At 40.1% G+C, this 25,031-nt stretch overlaps 1 protein-coding gene across 1 annotated transcript in view; it reads left to right on the forward strand.

The window, feature by feature from the left end:
• Positions 1-4,814: 4,814 nt before the first annotated feature.
• The window catches only part of FRK (fyn related Src family tyrosine kinase), a 169,571-nt gene continuing 149,354 nt past the window's right edge, over positions 4,815-25,031 (forward strand). Inside the window, exon 1 of the mRNA XM_089333765.1 lies at positions 4,815-4,890. Coding sequence (XP_089189891.1) covers positions 4,874-4,890 — 17 coding nt within the window. The 5' untranslated portion in view covers positions 4,815-4,873. The remainder of the gene's footprint in view (positions 4,891-25,031) is intronic.

Here is a 25,031-nt window from a genome sequence, read left to right on the forward strand (position 1 = left end):
CGACACCTGCGCGCACCCCGCCGGTGTTCTGTGCATCCAGCCCCGGCGTCACCAGGGCAGGAGGCGACCAGGAACGGTGCTACTACTGCAGAATTGGGGGTGGGGGTGGGGGAGGGGACAGGAGGTGCAGCCAAGACCCGACCCTGTGGGCAAATGGCGCTTATTAAGGGTTACCACAAAATTAACCGGGGCTCCCCTTCGTTTTCCAGGCACCGCGGAAACCAGGAGTGTAAAGTTAAGGCTGACAGTATTCTGTGTGAAATGCTGTAAGATTATGGAGAAAAATTTATCTGCTAAGATCCCTTTGCCCACTTGGTGAATGTGTTAGTTTGTAAGGGGATCCTTGAAGTGCCTGTTCCCAGAATAAAACAACATATACTCCAAGGGAATTTGGCCTTCAACTGTAGTGTTCCTGTACTTGGACTTTCCGAAGTAGTAAAATGGAAGGGACACCTTTTACCATTTCATCAAACAAATTTATTAAATACGGTGAACAGCCATTTTGCAAAGTGACTGGTTCAGGAAGCCAATATTAGTATTGGTTGTTAGGCAATGATCCTATGTTTTTATTGTGATATTTTTTCTATGAAGGAACATCAGAAACTCCGCTATAGAGCATGCCACAGAAGTAGAGAGCTTTTGCAAACAAAGTGTTAAGGTTTATGAGCAAAAAATGAGTTGAGTGACAGTTTGCTCAGTTCTCTCAAAGACTGTATAGCTAACATCATTTTAGATGCAGGGGAGAAAACTTAATTCATTACATACAGTAGATGCCTGAGGGCATTACATTCCCTCCCAGAGCACCTGAATATGAGGAACTAATGTGTTGAAATCTTTAATATAATTTCTCATTTCAAAAGGAAAATACAAATATATTTATGCTGCTTTTGTTTTAAATTTATAAGGACCATGTTGTTCCATGAAAAAAATCAATAGTCATGACATAATGAAAATATAATTGATTGAGAACAGTTTAACCCTTACAAATATAAGCCTTATGAGGGTTATAGACCAACCAGGGGATTAATTTAGTGTAATAGTTTGGTTGTGCAGGACACTTATTATACCTAATGGATCCACTAGAATAAATTGGTGAGTTGTCATTGTAAACCATAAAAGCCCTGAACAAATCTCCCTGGAATGGGGACAGGATGGAATCCTCAAGAAGGCTGAGCAGTTCCCCAATAACAGCCCAATAACCCCATCTTTAATGTTTGGGAAGTGAATGAGAAAAAGCTGGATTGGTTTCCTGCTTGCCCCTCCTTCACTTTCGTGAATTTGTTGGCCAGGGAACAGGGAGCATTCTTCATTGCCCCCAGCAATACAGTACCTAGCACAAAGTTCAGGAGACTACCATTAAAGGCCAAAGTCTCCTTGGAAGATAAATTGGTTTACCATGGGAAGCACCTCAGGAATTCCCTTAGAAAAGTGTACTAGTATACCCATTGCCAGAGGGAAGAGTGTACAAGGACAGTTTCTTGAGGACTTCCCCCTTATAATCTCCTCTGAGTCTGTGGATCCGAGCACACTCTACCCTTGGGGGAGAGGGTGGGACCCTCTGTAAGAAAGAGGGAAGATCCCCTTGGCCAGTCTGTAACCAGGTGGCCCTGGGGCTGGAGCTGGTGTCCAAACATGCCCATCAATAGTCCTGTCTACTTGCAGAATAACAACCGTGAGGCTTACATTCCTCATGTCCATCTAGAGTCCTTGTGCCAGAGAGTCCGTATCATTTCTCACTCTGTAGGAGAATTTTGCAAATTATCCAGTCCTGCCATCCTGGAGCCCCATTCCTTTCCTGTCCACCAACTCAACCCTCAGTCTAACTCCTCCAATTGCATATCAGGTGGTTCCCTCCCAGAGGGAACCTTCTTCCCCATTCCCGTAAAATCTTGGGCTTAAATGCATTCACTTTAGTTGTTTTATAAGGCTTATTTTCAAATGAAGACATTTCATTTCCCCTGCAGAGTAAACTTTCATCACACTTTGATAAAATGCTAGAGTTAAAGTTCAATCTTTTACTCAGGTATCAATTAATATCTCTGTGGTAGATTAAATATGTCAATAGTATGAAGTGAATTGTGCCTCCCCATTGGTTCATATGTTGAAACCCTAATCCCTGATAGAATTGATATCCTATACAAAGAGGAAGAGACACCAGTTTGCAAGTTCAGAAAAAGGGCCATGTGAGACCACAACACAAAGACAGCTGTTGGCAAGCTCAGGACAGAAGCCTCACCAGAAACTAACCCTGATGAGACTTTGAGCTTGGACTTCCAATCTACAAATTTGTGAGAAAATGTTCTGTTACTTAAGTCACCCATCTGTGGTATTATTTTAAGGCAACCTGAGCCTACTAAGATGATCAATAACAAAATTTGACTCTAAGAATAGTGGGTATTCTGTTAAATGTAACAAAGAATACTTGTTATTTGAGAGATCTATGAAGGTCATGAACTTTGGCTTATGTTATTTGTTGGCTTTTTAGATTCTTTTACTTATGCAGAATGTCAATACCATGATGTGAAGTTTTTAAAACAAATTCATTAATTTTAAAAGCTTAGTTATTAATTTTTGCTTCTTTGAAAGGCAGAGCAACATACACACATACACACACACACGCAGAGAGAGAGAGAGAGAGAGAGAGAGAGAGAGAGGATCTCCCATCAACTGGTTTATTCGCCCAAAGGCCTATGACAGTTGAGACTGGGCCTGGCCAAAGCCAGGAGTCAGGGATGCCATCCAGGCCTCCCACAGGGTAGCAGAGGCCCAAGTACTTGAGCCATCATCTGTTGCCTCACAAGGTGTACATTAGCAGGAAACTGGATCAAAAGTGGACTTGATCTGAAGCACTCTGATATCACATGCTGGTATCCTAAGAGGGTGGCTTAACCCACTGCACCACAGTTCTTTGCCCCTGTTTTGATAGGGAGAAAGGGCTAGGCCAGTTCACAACCTGGAGTCAGGAACCCAGTTCAGGTCACACACCTAGGTGGCAGGGACCCACCACCTGCTGCCTCCTAGGATATACATTAGCATGCAGCTGAGCTGGGAGATGAACTTGGGCAGTCTGGTAAATGATGTGGGTATCTCATAACTGCTATGCCAAATGCCATGGTGTGAAATTTTACCATATTTTAAAAATATTCCATGAACTGGAAAGTTGTTTTGTTATAACTAGAGAGTTATGTAATAATTTAGAAAAACTCAGAAATAAGAAGTTTTGATATTGCTAATTTTGTAGAATTGAATTTTATTGTTATAATTGATCTTTAAATATAATACAATAGTTTAGCAACATTAATCTTATTTGTGACTTTTACTTAGTCTGTTATTCTTTATTTACCTAAATAACAACTTTGTAACCAGTTAGCTTAAGCTTTAGACTCCAGAATAAGTCACTGAATGATTGTTTGTAGATTTATAATAGTATATTTTAACATTTACATTGTAAATATTATTTGCCAAACTGTTTTTATGGAGAGGGAAAGGAGTGGCCTGTTTGTTTTTTCATTAATCTGAAATGTGCTTTTCTTTCTTTTTTCCTTTTTTTAAAAAGAGATTTATTTAATATGTGAAAAGCAGAGTTACAGAGAAAGAGTGAGAGATAAAGAATCTTCCATCTGCTGATTCACTCCCCGGGTGGCTACAATGGCCAGAGGTGGACCAGGCTGAAGCCACAAGGCAGGAGTTTCATACCAATCTTGATAGGGGTGGCAGGGGCCAAGTACTTTGGCTGTCTTCCACTGCCTTCCCAGGCTGTTAACAGGGAGCTAGATCGGAAGTGGAGTAGTTGGGACTGGCATCCGTAAGGAATGCTGGCATTGCAGCTGGCGGCTTTATCTGCTGTGCCACAAACCTGGCCTCTGAAATGCACTTTTCTAAGTACCCCAAAGTAAACATTGGAATTTTCAGCTTGTTATATAACCTAAGCCACTGTACATGTATTCTGTGGTCCATATCATTTGTTTAAGATGTAACAATAAAGTTTATTTAGTAATTTTTAAAAGCACAGTTAAATATTCAAATGTTTAAAAATTCATCTCTACAGCACTTTAATAGCCTTTTAGCTAAGTGGAACACCAAACTGATTTGTAGTACTGCATAAGGCCATCAGATGGCAGTAGTTCCACATAAGGAGTATTTTCATTTCAATATTAATCATAAGAACTTTGAATTTCTTAATTAAAAAATACCTTATTTTCTGTTCTTCCTATCTACTCTTGACATGAGGATAAACTTATTAGAAATTACTGTTTTTTATACATATGTAATTTTTAAAAAAGATTTATTTGAAAGGCAAAGTTACAGAGAGGCAGAAGCAGAGAGAGAGAAAGAGAGAGAGAGAGAGAGATCTTCCATCTGCTGGTTGATTCCCCAGGTGGCTGCATCTGAAGCCAGGAGTCAGGTCTCCCACACGGGTGCAGGGGCCCAACCACTTGAGCCATCTTCCACTGCTTTCCCAGGCCATAGCTGAGAACTGGATAAGAAGTGGAGCAGCCAGGACTTGAACCGGCACCCATATGGGATGCCGGCACTGCAGGTAGTAGCTTTACCAGCTACACCACAGCGCCGGCCTGCGTATGTAATTTTGACGGTGGAAAAAAGGAGGGTATGGTAGGACAAAGTCCTTGGGTAGGACACTTACAAATCTTGCATATGGGTAAAGAATCTAATACTTAAAGTGTAGGATGAGCATTTTATGGAGAGGGAGCTAAAATATTAAATTGTATAGTTGATGTTCAAAAAGATCTCAGATGATGGTGGAATGGATTGAAATTTAACTTGCATAAATGTTAACTTTTCTTTTAGGTTCAAATAGCAACTTTTTAAGTACATAGTGAAGAATCTTATTTTACCCGCAATTAAATTAGAAATGTGGATAAATTCAAGGTAAGCTCTGGTGGTTGTATTTAACTGAATATGTCTTTGATTGACAGTCACTTCACAATACTTTCTTTTGCCTTGGGGTGTCCTTTTGGGGTATGGGGCTTCTAAACTTCAAAAAGGTTAGCATACTGTTGAGGAGAGGATTTTGGTCCTTGATTAATGGCATCCTTGTACATGTATTTTCCTGAATTAGATTACCTCTGGCCACCTGTGGTTGCCACTGGCTACACTGTCAGTAACCATTACTGCTGTTATAGAAGTCTGACAAACTGTTTTCACAAAATGCTTAGTTTTGACATAAAGCATGAAACCATTTCAGGCTTCCCAGTGCACACTTGGCCGGCTCATGCACCTTTTGCACAGTCATTACAAACGTTTGCCTTTGGTCTCACAGAAGAAGGTGTAAGTTGTGGAGGGGAGAAAGGAGTAGCTGCCTTACTAGATGTGACCCACCGTCGTTCCTATGTTAGTCACTGCCCCACGTGTCGCAGGACACTGTGCAAAGTTATTTTCTCTCAGAATTCCAGGTGTAAGTCAGGACCCAGTTCTCTCTATTTTGGATCATCAAGCTTACCTGGAAGGAAGACCTTTCTCTCTGTCTCTCTCTCTCTCACTGTCCACTCTGCCTGTCAAAAAACAAAACCAAAAACAAAACAAAAAACAAAACAAAACAAAACAAAAAACAGAAAGAGGATTCAATCTTAAAATGGGACAAAGCATAGGAACTGTAAAAATGGTTTATTATACATGTTCTCTATCCTGTTTCCCTGAGACTAACACTGCTAGACAAAATACAAATTGTCCAAGTAAACTGAAATATCCTAAATATTCCATGGGACACACCAATACCAAAAGTTACCTGTGTATATCTGAAATTCAGATTTAAATGGACTTCCTCTGTCTCTGCTTGCCAAATGTAACAACACAGTCTGAGACATGTGCTGTGCATTCATTTCAGGATGAAGGTTTTGGGAAAGTTTTTGTAATTTTTTTTTCAGAAATTCCAGAACTTAAAAACAACTTTGTGCTTTTGATGTTTGGTTATAGGCTGAACTGTGTCCCCCCAAAATTCGTATATCTGATGATCAGCATTTCAAAAGGTGACTGTACTTGGAAGTAGGGCTTTTGAAGAGGTGATAAAGTTGAAACAAGATTTTGGGGTGGGCCCAAATCCTATATGACTGGTCCTTTTAAGAAGAGGAAATTTAAGCTGGTGCCGCGGCTCACTAGGCTAATCCTCCGCCTGCAGCGCCGGCACACCAGGTTCTAGTCCCGGTCGGGGTGCTGGATTCTGTCCGGGTTGCCCCTCTTCCAGGCCAGCTCTCTGTTGTGGCCAGGGAGTACAGTGGAGGATGGCCCAAGTGCTTGGGCCCTGCACTCCATGGGAGACCAGGAGAAGCACCTGGCTCCTGGCTTCGGATCAGCGTGATGTGCCGGCCACAGCACGCCAGCCGCAGCGGCCATTGGAGGGTGAACCAACGGCAAAGGAAGACCTTTCTCTCTCTCACTGTCCACTCTGCCTGTCAAAAAAAAAAAAAAAAAAAAAAAAGGAAATTTGGACTCATAAAGAAACCACTCCTGCTGACACCAACCTCCAGAACTGTGAGTAATAAATTTCTGTTCTTTAAGCCTCCCAGTCTTGTATTTTTTATGGCAGTCTGAGCAAACAGCAAACTAACATAGCATTCATGACTATTTCTCTACTACAAGGGCCTGCAGTCCGTTCTAGAATACCTATCCTAGGACTGTCTCTCTTTTCTGCCCTTGAGGGCTGGACTGAGGGAAAAAGAATCCTGTCTTCTGAATGAAAATTTGAAGCCTAGAAACCTTAGTGAATATTTTATTAAACTGATATGGACAAAATGTATAAAAAAAGATATAATAGAAACATTCAGGGCTGGCGCTGTGGCACAGTAGGTTAATCCTCTGCCTGTGGCGCTGGCATGCCATATGGGCGCCAGTTCTAGTCCCAGCTGCTCCTCTTCCAATCCAGCTCTCTGCTATGGCCTGGGAAAGCAGTAGAAGATTGCCCAAGTGCTTGGGCCCCTGCACCCGCATGGGAGACTGGGAAGAAGCTCCTGGCTCCTGGCTTCGGATTGGTGTAGCTCCGGCCGGAGAGGCCATCTGGGGAGTGAACCATCAGATGGGAGACCTCTCTTCTCTTTCTGTCTCTTCCTCTCCTTGTCTGTAAATCTACCTCTCAAATAAATAAATAAAACCTTAAAAAAAAATAAACATTCAAGCTGAGGATTATGGGAAATTTGTTGGATGGTTTTGGAGTCTGGATAGCATTTGGTGGGTAACAGCAGCAAACAGTATGTGAGCAGACTGAAATTGTTCTTAAGTCCTGGCCGTCCTTTCCTCTTTTCTCATTTATGTCTTGATTTCAAATTTTCAAATATTTAGGGGTGGTAAAATTTTGGTTCTTCAAACGCATCTAAATATGGACATACTTCAGGAACCCATTACAAAGTATGACCCCTTCAAGGTGCAGTTCCCTATGGTTCAGGTTTAGCATTTATAATTTCCATCTTCAGACCTCTTGGTTAAATACTTCCATGACTTCAGTGATTGAAGGCACCTCAGGAGAGCTAATCATACTAAAGAACCAATTAATTACTTGTTTAAAAATTTTTTTTGAATTTGGGATATTGTCCCAGGCTTTGCTTACTCTGAGCTGTGGAATTCCATCTACAATATTAGCTAAAGTAGGGAAACTGAACTTTGACAATACTTAAGAGAAAACTTTGAACTAGGGACTTTAAGAAACTGCCAAACATTTTAACTGAAGATGACATAATCCCTATCACCCACTATGTGGTGTACTATTATAGTCATGAACACAAGTGGCAGAGTAGAAATGTTATTATGATATTATATTTATTTCCAACTTATTTGTCCTTAGGAATTACTAGAAAGTTTTTGTTATCGTAAGAGACTGCTTTTGGATCAATCATTCTCTTCTTCCGGATTCAGTTGGTTGTGTAGTTTTGTGATTATTATTGTGCACTGAGGTGTTCCCTTCTCATATCTGTTTACTTTTTGCAGTTTGCAGAAATTTATAATTACTCAAAAGTTACTTTAAATACCATACCATACCTTTCTCATGAATGGGTTGTCCTTAAACTGGAGCCTGAGATAAGACTTGAGCAAAGGTGGTGTACTTGGAGTTGATTCCAGAAATCTGCAGCATATTAGGGAGGAGAGAGAGAATAACAATACAAAAGGGCAGCATCAAGGTCACTGTTGTAAACTGTGGTGCTGGTTCATTTCCACTAAGTTGTCCCTCCTAGAACTGTCCAAGTGGTGGAGGGTTACTCACCTGCTGAGTGTGCTGCTGTGCCTGATGTTGAGATTCTGTGAACCCACCGAAGGCTCTCAGGCACAAAGGAGAGAGACCTCTCAGAGCTCTTTATCTGAGGTGGGGCAGTGCTGAGAAACTGCACTCACATGAAAATGGCCATGTGTACGTTAGGGCTGAGATCAGAGGGGGGTAAGGGAATGTAATATAGGACACGAGTGATATCCACTGCAGCAGGCATTCTTGTAAAAGCATATTCACTTCTGTGTAGTCTGTAAAATGTATCCTACTTTGAGAATTTATCTGGGCATGATATTTCTGTTGGTCTGTCTGCCCCCAACCCACTGTTCATCCTGCATCTTCTCTTTCTGTTCCATCTGTGATCTACTCTCCGTTTTCTCTCCCCTACTGCAAAGTAATAAACCTTGAAACTACCACAGATGTTTTAGGAAAGTGCTTTCCAACTGTGTTCATGTCCTGGCTCACATAGAAGGTAATGTGTATTTAGCATACTGGGGCAAACTAACAGAAAAGGCTGGCCCACCCAGGTGTGGCAGCCTTGGGTTCATGGAGCTCTGGGCTTTCTCTAAGGCCCGCAGGATAGAACTGGCCAACACCTTGCCATAAAAATAGCTGAGTATGTTCTTGGCAACATTGGTTGAAATACTCTATTGAATCAGCTTTCTAAGCAAAAAAGTTTAAATGGTAATACATTCTTGGCCTTTCCCTTCTGAGTTCAGTTTAGCAATGTTTGGTAAGAATTTACTGTGTGCTGGGAAGTATGATAACTACCAGAATGCAGAAGCAGACAAAATGGTGCTTTCCCTGGAGGAGCCTGAAGTTTGTTTAGAGAAAGCCATGGTGCGTGATCTGAGAACTACAATAAAAAACAAACTACATAAAATGGAGAGGAGGGTAAGCTGGTCAGGCAAAACGTCTTCTGTTTGTATCACATTTTCTGCTGAAAACATTCTGCCCTGCTTTGTTCCCTGACTTCCATTCCCAAGCAGGCTTTCTCCCATATCACTCTTGGAAATAACATTAAAGGATTTTACCAAACTGCAGATACCTGAAGGTTTACTGCCCTGTTGTTGCATTATCATCTGCTGTTGTGTCAGCCTTTTCCACGGGCTCTAAGTCATTACAGACTGGGAACCTTATCTTTTTCATTTTTGTATCTCAGTACTTAGATATAACCTGACACATAATGTCCATTGAATGAATGGATGGATGAATTTCCACTTCTTAATTTCCAACTTAACCATTGTGAAGTTTTGAATGGCTATAAGGAAGCTGTTAGACACAGAAGGCCCTATTTCACTGAAACTCTGAATCCCATGTTCTCAGTGATCAATTAATCAGGAGGCACATTCCACCGAATTATAATAAAGATTTTCATGCTTGGAGTCACAATTTTTGGCAGTATTCTGACAACCATTAATTTTTAGTTGTCAAGCAGTAGTATAAGTGCATTAGCTACTAGCTATTAATTTGACCTTTGGCAGACTCTTCACTGTCCACACCAAGAGCTAACATGCAGGCTATATAAATAATTACAGGGTAAGATGGCCTAAGCTAATACTATAGGAACCTAAGAAGAACTTCCTCAGCAACACTTACTGTCCAAGTGGTACATCACATGGGAAAATAGTTATTTTAGGAACTTCAGTGTATGTGGCTTATCATGAGTCTAACAGAGTTCTAGTTTCTATGAATAGGTTTTGCCTATATTGAGATAATGCTGTCTAGTAAATTCTCGTCCTTGTGACTGTTGGCTCTTAGAAAATGGTATTCTTTATCCTGTGCAATTTATTAGTGTTCTTAAAGCTATGTTTTAAAAGTGTCATTTGGATATGCAAACACTTCTTAATGAATGTGACTGAATAAATGCTGCTTTTAGCTTATAGTGGAAATGTCAACATATGCATAATTTATTATTATTATTAGTGTCTTCTGGAATCTAGCCAGTAAAGAATATAAACAACAACATGGCCATTGTCTCCTTTTTTCTTTATTACTTTTCATCTCCCAAAATGATTATCTGTGTCCTCTTTTTTTCATCTCTGTCTTTGTCTCTCTCTCCACACACACACACACACACACACACACACACACTGCATGTGAGTGGAGGGAGAGCTTGCCAGGGAGTGGAGAATGAACAAACATTACTGAGCTCCTTCTCTGTACCAGACATTGTTTGAAGGATCTTCAAAAAGTTCATGGACAGTGGGCATTTTTGAAAATACTATGTCTGGACTTCAATTTTTTTTTGCACCAAAGTAAACTTTTCTTTTAATTCCATTTTTCCAAAAGCTTTTTGAGGTACTTTCATATTAAGAACATTTGTAGGGCATGGCGATTTAGCAGCCACTTGGGTTACCTGGATCCCATATTAGAGTGCCTAGGATTGAGTCCTGCCTCCACTTTTGATCTATTTTCCTGCTAATGTGCACCGCAGGAGAGAATAGATGATGGCTAAAGTACATGGGTCCCAGGGACCCATGTGGGAGGCCCAGCTGGAGCTCCTGGCTTCTGGTTTTGGCCTGGCCTAGCCCAGGAGAATGGACCAGCAGATTGAAAATTTTTCTCTTTGTTGCTATTCCTTTCAGATAATAAATAAACTTCATAAGCACATTTGATAGTGACCTCGGTTGTTACCACAATTGTATTAGCTAAAAGCATACTCAATTCACAGATGACATTCAAATTCTGACCTGTGTGACAAGAAGTCCATTTTTGTTTTCTTAAAAGTTCTAAATTTCACCTATTTGAACTTTAAAGTTTTTATGCATTATTTATTAGTACACTTTTCATTACTTTATCAAGAATTCCTGGGAAGAGCCTTTGAAAAAGAAAAGGTTTATTTCAGCTTACAATTTGAAGTTACAGATTGGGTAGCCTCGCAGCCTGGCTTCTGGTGGAGGCTGCTTAATAGTGGATGTAAAGGCAGAATCTCATTGTGAGGAAGGAAGCAGAGAGAAAGAACCTAGTCAAATTTGAATTCAGTAATCAAAACCTCTTGCAAGAACCACCATGACCCAAAGACCTCCCACCAGCCTCAATTCTCAGACACCATTGCTAGATCAAGTCTCCACCATTAACTCATCAACTATTAAGACATCAGAGTTTAAACAGCTGTATGAGTTTTAGGGAGACAAATCATACTCAACCCATAACACAAAATATACATGTATTTTGTAAAACAACAAAAAAGGAGGTGATGAAATGAAAATGAAAATTGCCTTCACACATTTATCATTCATCTTTCCTGAAGTAACTGCTGATATAATTTGAATGAATGTTTTTTTTTTTTTAAGATTTATTTATTTGAGAGGCATAGTTACAGACAGAGAGAGGTCTTCCATCCGTTGGTTGACTCCCCAAATGGCTGCAACAACCAGAGCTGGGTCATTCCAAAGCCAGGAGCCAGGAACTTCTGGGTCTCCCACATGGGTGCAGGGGCCCATGCTCTTGGGCCATCCTCCACTGCTTTCCCAGGCCATTAACAGGAAGCTGGATCAGAAGTGGAGCAGCCAGGACTGAACTGGAGCCCTTATGGGATGTGGTTGCCTTAGCCAGATGTTTAACCCACTACACCACAGTATCAGCCCCTGAATATTTTTACAAACATATTCCAGTATACAAAATGTATATGTGCATTATATAAATCTATATATCAACCTAACCCAGTTTCCCATTTTCCGTATTCCCCATTCCTTGAAGATTTTGTAACCCCTAGCTCATTGTGATTTGTTCCCATGCTACTTCCTTCTTTTTTTTTTTATTTTTTTATTTTTTGACAGGCAGAGTAGACAGTGAGAGAGAGAGAGAGAGAGACAGAGAGAAAGGTCTTCGTTTGCCATTGGTTCACCCTCCAATGGCTGGCACGGCCAGCGCGCTGCAGCCAGCTCACTGCGCTGATCTGAAGGTAGGAGCCAGGTGCATATCCTGGTCTCCCATGGGGTGCAGGGCCCAAGCACTTAGGCCATCGTCCACTGCACTCCCTGGCCACAGCAGAGGGCTGGCCTGGAAGAGGGGCAACCGGGACAGAATCCGGCGCCCCTACCGGGACTAGAACCCGGTGTGCCGGCGCTGCAGGTGGAGGATTAGCCTATTGAGTCACGGCGCCGGCGCTACTTCCTTCTTAATTTTTAATGATTCTAATAACCCACCATCTCAATTCCTTTTACTCTTATTCTATGATGTTCTTGTCAACTCCACTACCCTCAGTCACCTACTCTCACTTCCTCTAAAATCTCAAAAGCAAGCACATCACTCTCTTATTACCCCTTTCTGTTTTTCCACCTATTTCCTCAAATCCAGCTCTGAAACTCCTTTGAGGCCATTGTTACCTACAAGCTAATGCCTCTCACCTTTTTTCACTGTCATGATGTTTTCATTTTTTTCAAACTATGAGTGTTCATTGAGAATGATTATCATAATTTAATTCATACACCCTTAATTCCTATAGCTCTCTGTCACCTCTTCATTCTCTTAGGAAAAATCATAGCTTTTGTAGTGGGATTTCAAAAATAGCCATTGTTCTCCTTATATCCATTCCCTTACAATATGACTCTGCAACCCTTATTATCAAAGTATGAAACTTTTTTTTTTCACTCTTTGAGTGTGGTTTAGCCTTGTAACTTGTTTGGCCAGCAACATGGGATGTGAGATTTTGCTAGTTTTGAGCCTGAGGCACAAGGGACCTTGAAGGATTCTACACTAGGGGAATCTTGCTACTGTCACATCATTAAGTCTGGGCTAGCCTGCTGGGTAATGAGACATTATCCAAGTTTCTCTAGTCATTGTAGCCTCTAGTCATTGAACTGCCAAACGGGTGAAGGGGCCCTCAGAAACCAGTCAGTCACCAGGGATCTCTGAACTGACCACAGGCCACAAGTGAGCCCAACTGTGATCAGCCAGGTCAAGTCCAGATCAATGTGATTATCCTGATGACCATAGTTGAATAAGAGCAAATGTTATTTCAAGCCACTGAGTTTTGGGGTTACTTGTCAAGTGGCAAGAGCTAGCACACAAATAGATTATTTCATTTTAGTTAACAGATATACAGCTTTGACTCTGTTCTGGGAATTTACACAAGAGCAACCAATCTTGTTTAAAGAAAATACAAACGACCATTGGTTATGAATTTCAATGATAAGTTGGTGCTGCTGGAAAATCATACTTTGTTGCTCTGGTGTATACTTTACTTGTTCTACTGTCCTAGACCATTATGACATACTTTCCCTGTCGTCAAACTGCTCCCACCTCCACCCTCATCTTCACTCTCAATATTGATCAAGTTCCTTTTATTCTGGGAAAATTGAAGCAATAAAAAAATAATTCCTTAAGCTCCTACAAACTGTGCTAATTTACCTAATAGCATCCATATTTAGGTTCTTTACCTAAGTGTGTTACCCTAGACAGTAGTTCTTATGTTGTAGTTTCTAAACCAGCTGTAGTACCCAGGACTAGGTAGAAACAGAAATTGGAATCCTTTGGTCCCACCTGAGGATTGCTGAATCAGAAAATCTGAGGCTGGGGTCCAGCAATCTATAGTTTAACAAAATCTCCAGGTGAGTCTGATGCATACTGATATAGATTATCTGTATTTATATTTAATGCCAATCCTCCACTTGAGCATCAAACTACATTCTCTCAAAATTTTTTTCTATCAACATTTTCCATTTCTACAAAATCATTCTGAACATCATACAAACATGCTGTTATTTTTCTCACCTTTAAACAAAATATTTTTAGGCTTTAGGCTTCAAGTTGTTTATCTGTGCCTATTGATGAAAACTGAAACAGTTGTATATCTCCCTATCTATAATCCCTATTCTCCCATGGTTTTAAGTACACAATGATAAACTTTTTCCCTAACACTACACCAAACCTCTAAGGATACTAGTGTTATTCATTTGCTAAATCTGGTGGTTTTTCTACAGTCCTCATTTTATTTTACCTGTGAGTGTTGTTTGTCCCAGTAGATGACTACCTCCTTAATAAACACTCATTTAACTTGGCCCTTAGGAGTCCTACTTTTTTTTTTTTTTTTTTTTTTTTTTTTGACAGGCAGAGTGGACAGTGAGAGAGAGAGACAGACAGAGAGAAAGGTCTTCCTTTGCCATTGGTTCAAACTCCAATGGCTGCCGCGGCTGGCGTGCTGTGGCGGCACACCGCGCTGATCCGAAGGCAGGAGCCAGGTACTTATCCTGGTTTCCCATGGGGTGCAGGGCCCAAATACTTGGGCCATCCTCCAATGCACTCCCTGGCTACAGCAGAGAGCTGGCCTGGAAGAGGGGCAACTGGGACAGAATCCGGCGCCCCTACCGGGACTAGAACCCGGTGTGCCAGCGCCGCAAGGCGGAGGATTAGCCTAGAAGTCCTACTTTTTATGCTTTGGCTGCTCCTTCTTAATCTCCCTGCTGTGTCCTTCTCATCTTCCTATGTCTTAAATTTTGAATTCCTTAGCTTCTTCCATGATTTAAAAAATATATCTAAAGGCAGGCATTGGGGCTGGCTGGCACTATGGTGCAGTACGTTAAAGCCCCAGTCTGAAGCACTGGCATCCCATATGGGTGCCAGTTCGAGTCCTGGATGCTTTACTTCCAATTCAGCTCCCTGCTAAAAGATCTATCTTTTTCTCTCTACCTCTCTCTGTAACTCCATCTTTCAAATAAATAAAAATAAATCTTTAAAAAATATATAAAGGCAGATATTTAACCCAGCAATTCAGATGCCCCACTCCCAGATTAGAGTAACTGGGCACAATTTCCAGTTCTGGCATATGATTCCAGCTTCCTGCTAATGCAGATCTCAAGAGGCAGCAATGATAAGATTTTTTAAACATTCTTTTATTGTATTTGAAAGGCGGAGTTACAGAGAGAGAGGCAGAGAGAAAGAGAGAGAGATCTTCCATCTACTGGTTCACTGGACACAATGGCCAGAGCTGGGCTGATCAGAAGCCAGGAGCCAGGAGCTTCTTCCAGATTTCTCATGTGGATTCAGGAGCCCAAGTACCTCCACTGCTTTCCTAGGCTCATTATCAGGGAGCTGGATCAGAAGTGGAGCAGCTGGGACACCAACTGGTGCCCTTATGGGATGCCAACACTGCAGGTGGCAGATTTACCTGCTACACCATGGCACCAGCCCTAGCAATGGTAACTTGAGTGATTGGGTTCCTGCTACCCACATAGGAGACCTGGATGGAGTTCCTGTATCCTGGCTTCAGCCTCAGTCCTAGCAGTTGTGGTAATATGGGCAGTGAAGCAGTAGGGGGGCGATACTGCTCTCTCTCTCTCTTTGTCTCTCTCTGTCTTTCTATGTCTATCTGCCTTTTAAATAAATGACTAAATAAATACTTAAAAAATAAAAAAATATACCTTCACTTTGAAAAATCCTATACTTATATTTATAACCTTGACTTCTCTGAAGTTCAGCTTTATAGATCATGTTGTTCACTTGACATCTCCATTTGCAGACATAACAGACATCTTACACTCAGCTTGTCTAAAGATGACCTCCTACTCTTCAACATCTGTTGTGCGATCTTTCCTATGCTACTAATGAAAGCTCTGTTTTTCCAGTTCCTCAGGCAAAAATACTTGGAACTATTCTTGATTTTTTTTCTTGCTGCTATATCTCACACCTAATTCATTATCAAATGCTACACCTTCAATTTAAAAATATATTCAGAACCATACCATTACCAACCACCTTTGCTGCTACCACCATGCTCCAAGTCACAACCATCTCCACAAAAACTTCCTAATTCATCATCTTGCTTCTATTCTTGCTTTTAACCTCAACACCCATTCTATTTTCAACATAGCTGAAAAAGAAGATCTTTATGCATACAACACATTGGCCTTTCTACTGTTTGGGTCCTTCCAATGTCTTCCAGCCTCATTCGGGGTCAAGTCTAAGCCATCATGGTAGTCTGAAAAGTCTGTACTGTATGGTTTCTGTTAACCTTTCTCATGTCTTATTACTCTATCCTTGCTCTCATCCTACTATGGTCAAACCAGCCTCTTTCCATTCCTCAAGCGCTCTAAGTGTGCTCTCATTCAAGTTCTGGCACCGCCTTGGCACTCTGCTGGGAGTGCTATTTTCCCAGATATTTGTGTAGCTCTTTATGTTTTTGTTTAAATGATTTCTCCAAGGGTGATGGGTTAGATTTCAAATCTCCCACTACCTGTTTCCAGTACTTATCACCTTATAATAAAGCATGTTATTACTTTATCATGTTTATTTTTTATTCTGATTCTTCCTTCTTCCATTGTAATAGAACTCTCCATGAGGACAGAGATCTTTGTCTGTGTGTGTGTGTGTGTGTGTGTGTATGTGTCTATGCTGAAGTTTCAGCTCCTAGACCAGTGTATGTCAATGTGGAGTATCCATTTTTTTTTAAAGATTTATTTTATTTATTTGAAAGAGATTTACAGAGAGAGGTAAAGACATTGAAAGGGAGAGAGAGGGAGAGAGAAAGAGAGACAGACAGACAGACAGACAGAGAGGTCTTCCATCCTCTGGTTCACTTCCCAAATGGCTGCAATAGCCGGAGCTGAGTCCATCCAAAGCCAGGAGCAGTTTCTTGGTCTCCCACACTTCCTCTCTTGGGTAAGGGGCCCAAGGGCTGGGCCATCCTCTGCTGCTTTCCCAAACACATTAGCAGGGAGCTGTATCAGAAGTGGAGTAGCCGGGACTCAAAGCAGCGCCCATATGGGATGCCAGCACTGCAGACCGGGATTTTAACCTGCTGTTCCATGATGCTGGCCCTGAGTATACAACTTAAATAGCACTTAACTGCTAGGCCAAAAGCTGCCCCCTTATTATTGTTTTAATTTGCATATTTTCTCAATAACTTCGGGTATATGTTATATGCTTAGAAGGACTTCTGTATTTCTTTTTTTATATAAAGATTTATTTATTTATTCAAAAGTCAAAGTTACACAGAGAGAGGAGAGGCAGAGAGAGAGAGGTCTTCCATCCAATGGTTCATTCCCCAAGTGGCCGCAATGGCCAGAGCTGGGCCGATCTGAAGCCAGGAGCCAGGAGCTTCCTCCAGGTCTCCCATGTGAGTGCAGGGCCCAAGGACTTGGGCCATCCTCCACTGCTTTCCTAGGCCACAGCAGAGAGCTGGATTGAAAGTGGAGCAGCCAGGTCTCTAACAGGTGCCCATATGGGATGCCGGTGCCTCAGGCCTGGGCATTAACCTGCTGTGCCACAGCGCCAGCACCGGCCATCTGTATTTCTTTGCCTGTGAATTATCTGTTCACATCTCCTGCCAGTTTTATTTTGTATTATTTTTTTTCTCTAATGTGTAGGAGGTCTTTAAGTAGTATAAATACATATCTATTATTTGTTTTCCAGGTGGCAGTTACTTTCTCTTTTGTGTTGTAACCTTTCTTGCAGTATCTTCTGTGTTACAGAAGTTTACATTTTTTATATAGATGAAGCTGTCAAACATTTATTTCAAGGCTTCTGGGTTTCATGCTTAGAAAGATATTTTCCAAACCTATATTTAAAAAAGTTACCTTATATTTTATTCTAATATGTTATGGTATTTTTGCATTATTCTTTTAATGTAGCTTAAATATTTTATTTATTATAAAAACCACATGTCTGCATTTATTATTATTTTTAACCAATAGCTAATTGTGCCAATACCCTTTATTTAGTAGACTTTGTTTTCCTCTCAATTAAATCTGAGCTGAGACAGAGTAAAAGTAGCATAGGATATCATTTTCATAATGTCAGCATAAGAAACAATTTATTAGACAATATGGAAAAATATTATCTATAAAATAAATAATTTTAAAATTTATATATATGGTGAAATTGTTTCTGTTTATCAACAGACACCATTAAGATAATGAATAAGCAAGCTTCAGAGAAGGAAGATGTATTTTCAATATGCATAAATAATAAAGAATTTTCATCTAGAAGGAACCATAAATCAAGGAAAACAATAGAAAAACCCAGTGCAAAAATAGACAAAGGGCCTAAGTAGACACTTCATAAAAGACGACATTTAAATGGAATATAAATAAAAATGTGCAATATCATCAGATATTAGAAAAGTAACGATTAAAACCCTAGTATGGCCGGCGCCATGGCTCACTAGGCTAATCCTCCGCCTGTGGCTCCGGCATCCCGGGTTCTAGTCCCGGTTGGGGCGTCAGATTCTGTCCCGGTTGCTCCTCTTCCAGTCCAGCTCTCTGCCGTGGCCCAGGAGTGCAGTGGAGGATGGCCCATGTCCTTTGGCCCTGCACCTGCATGGGAGACCAGGAGGAAGCACTTGGCTCCAGCGCTCCGGCCGCAATGCACCATCCGTTGTGGCAACTTGGGGGGTGAACCATGGGAAAAAGGAAGATCTTTCTCTCTCTCTGTCTCTCTCTCTCTCACTGTCTAACTCTGCTTGTCAAAAAAACCCTTAGTATGATATTACCACTCTTCTCAGATTGGCAATAATACAAGTAAAGTGAGGATGTGGAAAAAAGAAACTCTTGAATCAATATTGGAAATATAACTAGTACAACTTCTTTGGTAATATCTAGTGCAGATAAGGATACCCAGATCTAAAACCTAGGGATTTCACTATGAGAGAAAGAAATATGAACACTTGTGTAACAGGAGACATGTAAGTTCATAGCATCATTCCAAATTACCCCAAACTAGGAAATCCCAGTAGAATACAAGGTTATTATAGATCACACAATGTTATGGACTTTTGATATGAAACTGTTACAAACCAGAATAATCTTAATGACATAATGTTAAGCAAAAGAGGCCAAGCACAACAAAATACTTACTGGATGAACCAGAAAATACGCAAAATCAAGCCGTATTTTTAGGGATGGCTAATTTTGTTATGAAACGATAAGGAAATTGAATTCTGTAAAAGTCAGGAAAATGTTTGGCATTTGGAGGGTTGAAAGGGCCATGATCCAGAAAAGTCCTAGAGGGGACTGTTAGTACATTGATAACTTTCTATTTCTTTATCTGGGTAGAGGTTGCATGAATGTTCATTTTACAACTTTTGCAAAGCTGTACACTTAGATTTTATGCATATTTCTACATGTTTTTATATTCCAAAACTTTGCAGGCTTACAAAATAATGTATTTGTCACATGGGTGCTGTAAGATTAAAACAACTGGGGCTGGCGCTGTGGTGCAGTGGATTAATTCTCCACCCGTGGTGCCAGTCCCATGTGGGCACCAGTTTGAGTCCTGGCTGCTCCTTTTCTGATCCAGCTCTCTGCTATGGCCTGGGAAAGCAGTAGAAGATGGGCCAAGTCCTTGGGCCCCTGCACCCATGTGGGAGACCCAGAAGAAGCTCCTGGCTCCTGGCTCTTGGCTTTGGATCAGCCCAGCTCCTGCTGTTGCTGCCATTTGGGGAGTGAACCAGTGGCTGAAAGTCCTTTCTCTCTGTTTCTCCCTCTCTCTGTCTGTAACTCTACCTCTTAAATAAATAAGTAAAATCTTAAAAAAAAAAAATGGAGATTAAAACAACCATCATGCAACCTGGCACCATAAAACTCCCTCAACAAACTTTACTTGTTAGGAATCTCAGTCTGTTCCAAACATTTTAGGACCACATATGTCTAATAACTGGAGTGCTTACTCCAGACTAGTTAAACTTAACTTTGCAATTTAGTTGAAAGGTGTTAGAATCAAGGCGACATGGTTCCTAAGAAAGTGTTTTATTTTCTTTGGTCCTAGGGATAGATAACAGTATTACACAATAAGTTAAATGTCTTTAACAAATCCTTGGATGCCATGTTCATAATTGCTGTCTAGAAGATGGGGCACTCCATTCGTGCTTCAAAAAGCCATTTTGCTGAAGTTTCCATTGTTCAATGTGCATCGTCTTATAAGACATACCAAAGTCTGGGGACGGTGGTGTGTGCAGAGGGTAAAGCTGTTGCCTGCAATGCCAGCATCCCATTTGGGAGCCAGTTTGAGTCCTGGCTATTCCATTTCTAATCCAGCTCTCTGCTAATGCACCTGGGAAAGCAGTGGAAGTTGGCCTAAGTCCTTAGGCCCTGCACCCACACAAGAGACTATGAACAAGCTCCTGGTTTCAGTCCAGCCCAGCCGTAGTCATTGTGGCCATTTGGGGAGTGAATCAGCAGATAAAAGATCCGATTCTCTCTCTCTCTCTCTCTCTCTGTAACTGTGCTTTCAAATAAATAAATCTTTTAAATAAAAGACATACCAACATCTAGCTGAATGTAACTGCAGTGCATATGAGTTAATATGGCAGGGTTGGAACAAATGAAGGCATCTGGTCATAGGCAGTGGTTGCATCAAGATCTGTAACCAAACATGGAAGATTCCTCATCTTCTCCAAAGGAAAGAAGTGCAGGTTTCCCCAGTGCTTAGCATAGTCCATGGCATTTAGGAATTATTCAAAGAACTGTTTGTTCAATGAGTAAGGGAATGTATATATGCATATAAGGACCAGGAAAGAAGTTAAGGGGTAATTACAGTTTAAATATATGAGAGGAAAGAGAGGCCATAATTTCAAGTCATACTGACTCAGCACTGTGAACACAGGAGGATATAAGGATCAATTTATGAATTTTAATGAGTTGGGCGGGAAGTGGTGGGACCTGAAGAGCTGACTGAAGTGTAGTAATCTTTGTGTAAAGAAAAATATTACTGGGCACTGCAGGCTGTGGAAGGGATGCAGCCCTAGGGTGCATTTTCACTGGCACAGTGAGTCCTTCGGGAGATACTCCTCCAACAGTACCTTCAAGGAATGAAGGCTTTTGGCATTACAGCCATGAGAACTAATTATTGCTTGGCCCTTACTATGTGACTTCAGATAAATTACTTAATGTTTCTTATCATCAGTTTTCTATTTTATAATAAAGGTGAGTGACAAAGATGGCAAAGAAAAGGAGGAACATAGCCATGCCAAAAAGGATAGCCTACTTCCTGCATAAACTGAGCTGATACATACCCAAGGGCAAAACGTTGGTCATTCAGATCATAGCAGAGACTGCAGGCTTCAGGAAATTTTCCAAATTGAGTGCCATAGATGCCTCTCTACTTCCCAAGTTGTATGTGAAGCAGTGGTACTGAGTGAGCTCTGCCATTCACAGTCAGGTAGTCAGGAATCATTCAGGGGATGCCTGGACAGTCCCAAGCCCTGTTGGATTTAGAACTGCTTGTGCTACCCTACAACCTCCACCAAAACCCATGTAAGAAACTGACTCATTAATAACTGAGGAAAAACTATCCTCTGGAATAAAATAAAATGAGAATTATACTCAAAAAAAAAAAAAACCCTCCAGAGATCAGAGAGCAAGATAAGTGAGCTCTTGTCTCTGGTGTTCACTTTACAGAATGCAAGGTTGTTACTTCTTAAAGTCTACCTAGACTTCTTTGTTTCCTTCTTTCATTTTTTTAAAGATTTATTTATTTGAAAGTCAGAGTTACACAGAGAAAGAAGCAGAGGCGGAGAGAGACAGAGTTCTTCCATTCGCTGGTTCACTCCCCAGATGGCCTCAACGGCCAGAGCTGCGCTGATCCAAAGCCAGGAGCCAGGACCTTCCTCTGAGTCTTCCCACATGGGTGCAGCTGCCCAAGGACTTGGGCTATCTTCTACTGCTTTCCCAGGCCACAGCAGAGAGCTAGATAGCAAGTGGAGCAGCCCAGTGCCCATATGGGATGCTGGCACTACAGGCAGCGGCTTTACCCGCTACGCCATAGCGCTGGCCCCTAGAAGTCTTTCAGAAAAATGCTTGAACTAAAGTATGGGTTTGGAAATTAATCATTTTTAAGGAGGAGTAAGATTATCTAAGTGTACGAAACACCAAGAACCAGGATAGATGAAGTATCTGCAATAGCTTGGCTGACCATGCAGAGGTAAAGTAGGAGCAGGTGCTCTTGGATCCTTTATGACAGTGTGGAGGACAGTGGACAGGGCAGTACACTCTCTGACAGCTTCTTTTGCCCCAGCGGCAGCCAGCAGCCAGGATTCTGGACTCTGGTGTCAGCGCTCTTATTAATTCCCTCAGCAGTCCTTGGCATCATAGCTAAACATCATTTTAAGCTCTCAGTCTGTCAACTCTGGATAATTCTTAGCTATCTTGCACTGCTGTTGTGGGAATTGATTAATATTTATGAACACATTTAAGTGGAAAAGTGCAGTATAAATATTATTGCATGAACTGAAAAATTGTTTCCTACATAATATTATGCACAAGGAAAATAAACAATGCACTGTAGTCTTCTTGGAACAATTTTAAATGGTGATCAGTTATCTGATGCTTTCTCTTTTATCTTTAACAAGTTTAGTGCTATTGTTATTTAATGTTTTCAACAATGATTTCTGCTAAATTTATTTTTTATTGTTATGTACTGATGCATTTTGTTTCTTGTTAAGTTCAAGTTCAAGTTCAATGTATCTGTTTCCAGTTAAAATTTGTAAATTATTGACTGTGATTTTCCTCCATTGAAATTTGTTTAGAATACTAGGGACATTTGTCATTACTTAAGAATAAGTATTGAGACCTATTGCTTAAAAGAATAGATACTTTTTCAGTCAAGTTCATTGTAAATGAAATTTTATAACATGAATTTTGCACCACTTTTGAATGTAACAATATAAAATTTGAACATTTGATTGAAAGGAAATTGGATTTAAAATATAATAAAATTATATCTAAGTATTGGTTAAGTTTACAAAACAGAGGAATGATATCCTTTTAATAATAAAACATGGAACCTATTAGTGATAATCCTCAAAATAGTCATAACAATAATTTTTTAAAGGGTAAGAAATAAATACGTGAAAATTCAAAAAATAGTACTGTTCAGAAAGATTTTGTTATAGTATAAAGGTGTCAATCATTTTAACAATTTAATATTTAACAGTTTACCTTTTGTATCATGTCTATTTTTAAACTCAAGATTATTATAATAATAACCTACATAAGTCTTGCCCGCCAGAGCTGCTATTTTAGTTAAGACACTGACAAGGTATAGAATGTTGCCTGCCATCACTAAATGTTGTGCCGCAAAAGAATTGACAGTCATTTCAGATTGGATATCTTGGGTACCTTAGTACAATCAACACTGATGCAGGATATGGTTTTTTTTGTAAAATCAGATTACCCATAAATTATCAAAATTATAAATATATTCTAATTAAATTCATAAGAGAATGATTTATCAAGTACAATGTCAAATTATTAATTCCTATTAACAAGTATTCTTGGCAGAACTAGTAAGATACATTTAGAAATCCAAAACAGAGCAAAAAGTTCCTTAGTAAATACAGAATCTGTAAAAGGAAATTTGTTTTTACCAAGAAGATAGTAATCTCACTCTAGTATGAGGGGCCTTCTAAAAGTTTATAAAGGGATGAATGTTTAGCATAGTAGTTAAGATATATGTGTCCTATATTGGAGTACCTGGGTTTGATATGGAGCTCTGGTTCCTGACTCCAGCGTCCTGCTAATGCAGACTCAGGGAGGAAGCCATAATGGCTCAAGAGATTGGGTCCTTACCACCCACGTGGAAAATCTGGAGTGACTGAGTTCCCAGCTTCTGACTTTGCTGCATCTCACCTCAACCCTGTGCATTTGGGGAGAGAACCAGAAGATAGGAACTCTATTTCTCAAATAAATAATAAACATTTTTCTAAAATCAAAAGAGCATTTAAATCAGAATACAGTAGTGTTACATTGATACATTCTCTTCTTTGCCATTCTTTCAATAATTTTTATCAGTCACATACACACAAAATCCTTTTATAATTACATAATGAATGTCCCCATAACAAGCATATTTTCTGGAATCCCTTTCAAGGGATATGGCCTTTTTCATGGAACACCCCAAGTGTTTTGCTGAGATTTAGGAAATACATAATCCTACCAGTAAATGAATATTTTTCTCAGATTTTCCCCCCATTGTACTTTCCACAAATATCTATCTTTATCTAGATTATCAGTCTATGTGGGTTAGATTAAATTTACAGAAACAACCCCTAAATCTCTGAGACAGAAAACATTGGTTGTTTCTCGGTTAGGTTATATGTTCTTATCTGGTCAGTGAAGGATCTCATGTTTTGCCTAGCCTGGGTTGTATACTAATTGATGACCCTTCATTGGAACATTGTTGTTACAGCAGAGGAAGTGGACACATGTAAATGCATACTTCATATTTAAAGTCATTTACCTGGAAGTGATATTCATCAATCCTAAAAACATTTCCTTGGTCACAGCAAATTGTGTGGCTATGTTATTTCCAAGAGACTAGGAAAGTACAATTCTGTTATGTACTTGAAAAGGAGAATAATTATTGTTAGGAACTTAGTTGTTAAAATGGAAGCCACTTAAAAATATCTAACCATATAAAGGAACTTTTATTAGTTTTGAAAGTTTACTATCTCACTGTCTAACTCTGCCTCTCAAAAAAAGTTTACTATAGGCATTTAACTGAATTTATCCAAAATATTTATTTTTATTTATTTTTATTTTTTTATTTTTTAAATATAAATTTTCAAAGTACAGTTAATGGATTACAATGGCTTCCCCCCCTCCATAATTTCCCTCCCACTCACACCCCTCCCATCTCCCTCTCCCTCTCCCTTTCCATTCACATCAAGATTCATTTTCAATTATCTTTATATACAGAAGATCAATTCAGTATATATTAAGTAAAGATTTCATCAGTTTGCACCCACACAGAAACACAAAGTATAAAATACTGTTTCAGTACTAGTTACAGCATTACTTCACATTGGACAACACACTAAGGACAGATCCCACATGAGAAGTAAGTACACAGTGACTCCTGTTGTTGACTTAACAATTTGACACTT

This window comes from Oryctolagus cuniculus, chromosome 5 (assembly GCF_051225735.1).
Source record: "Oryctolagus cuniculus isolate XC-2025 breed Fujian yellow rabbit chromosome 5, ASM5122573v1, whole genome shotgun sequence".
Taxonomy (NCBI): domain Eukaryota; kingdom Metazoa; phylum Chordata; class Mammalia; order Lagomorpha; family Leporidae; genus Oryctolagus; species Oryctolagus cuniculus.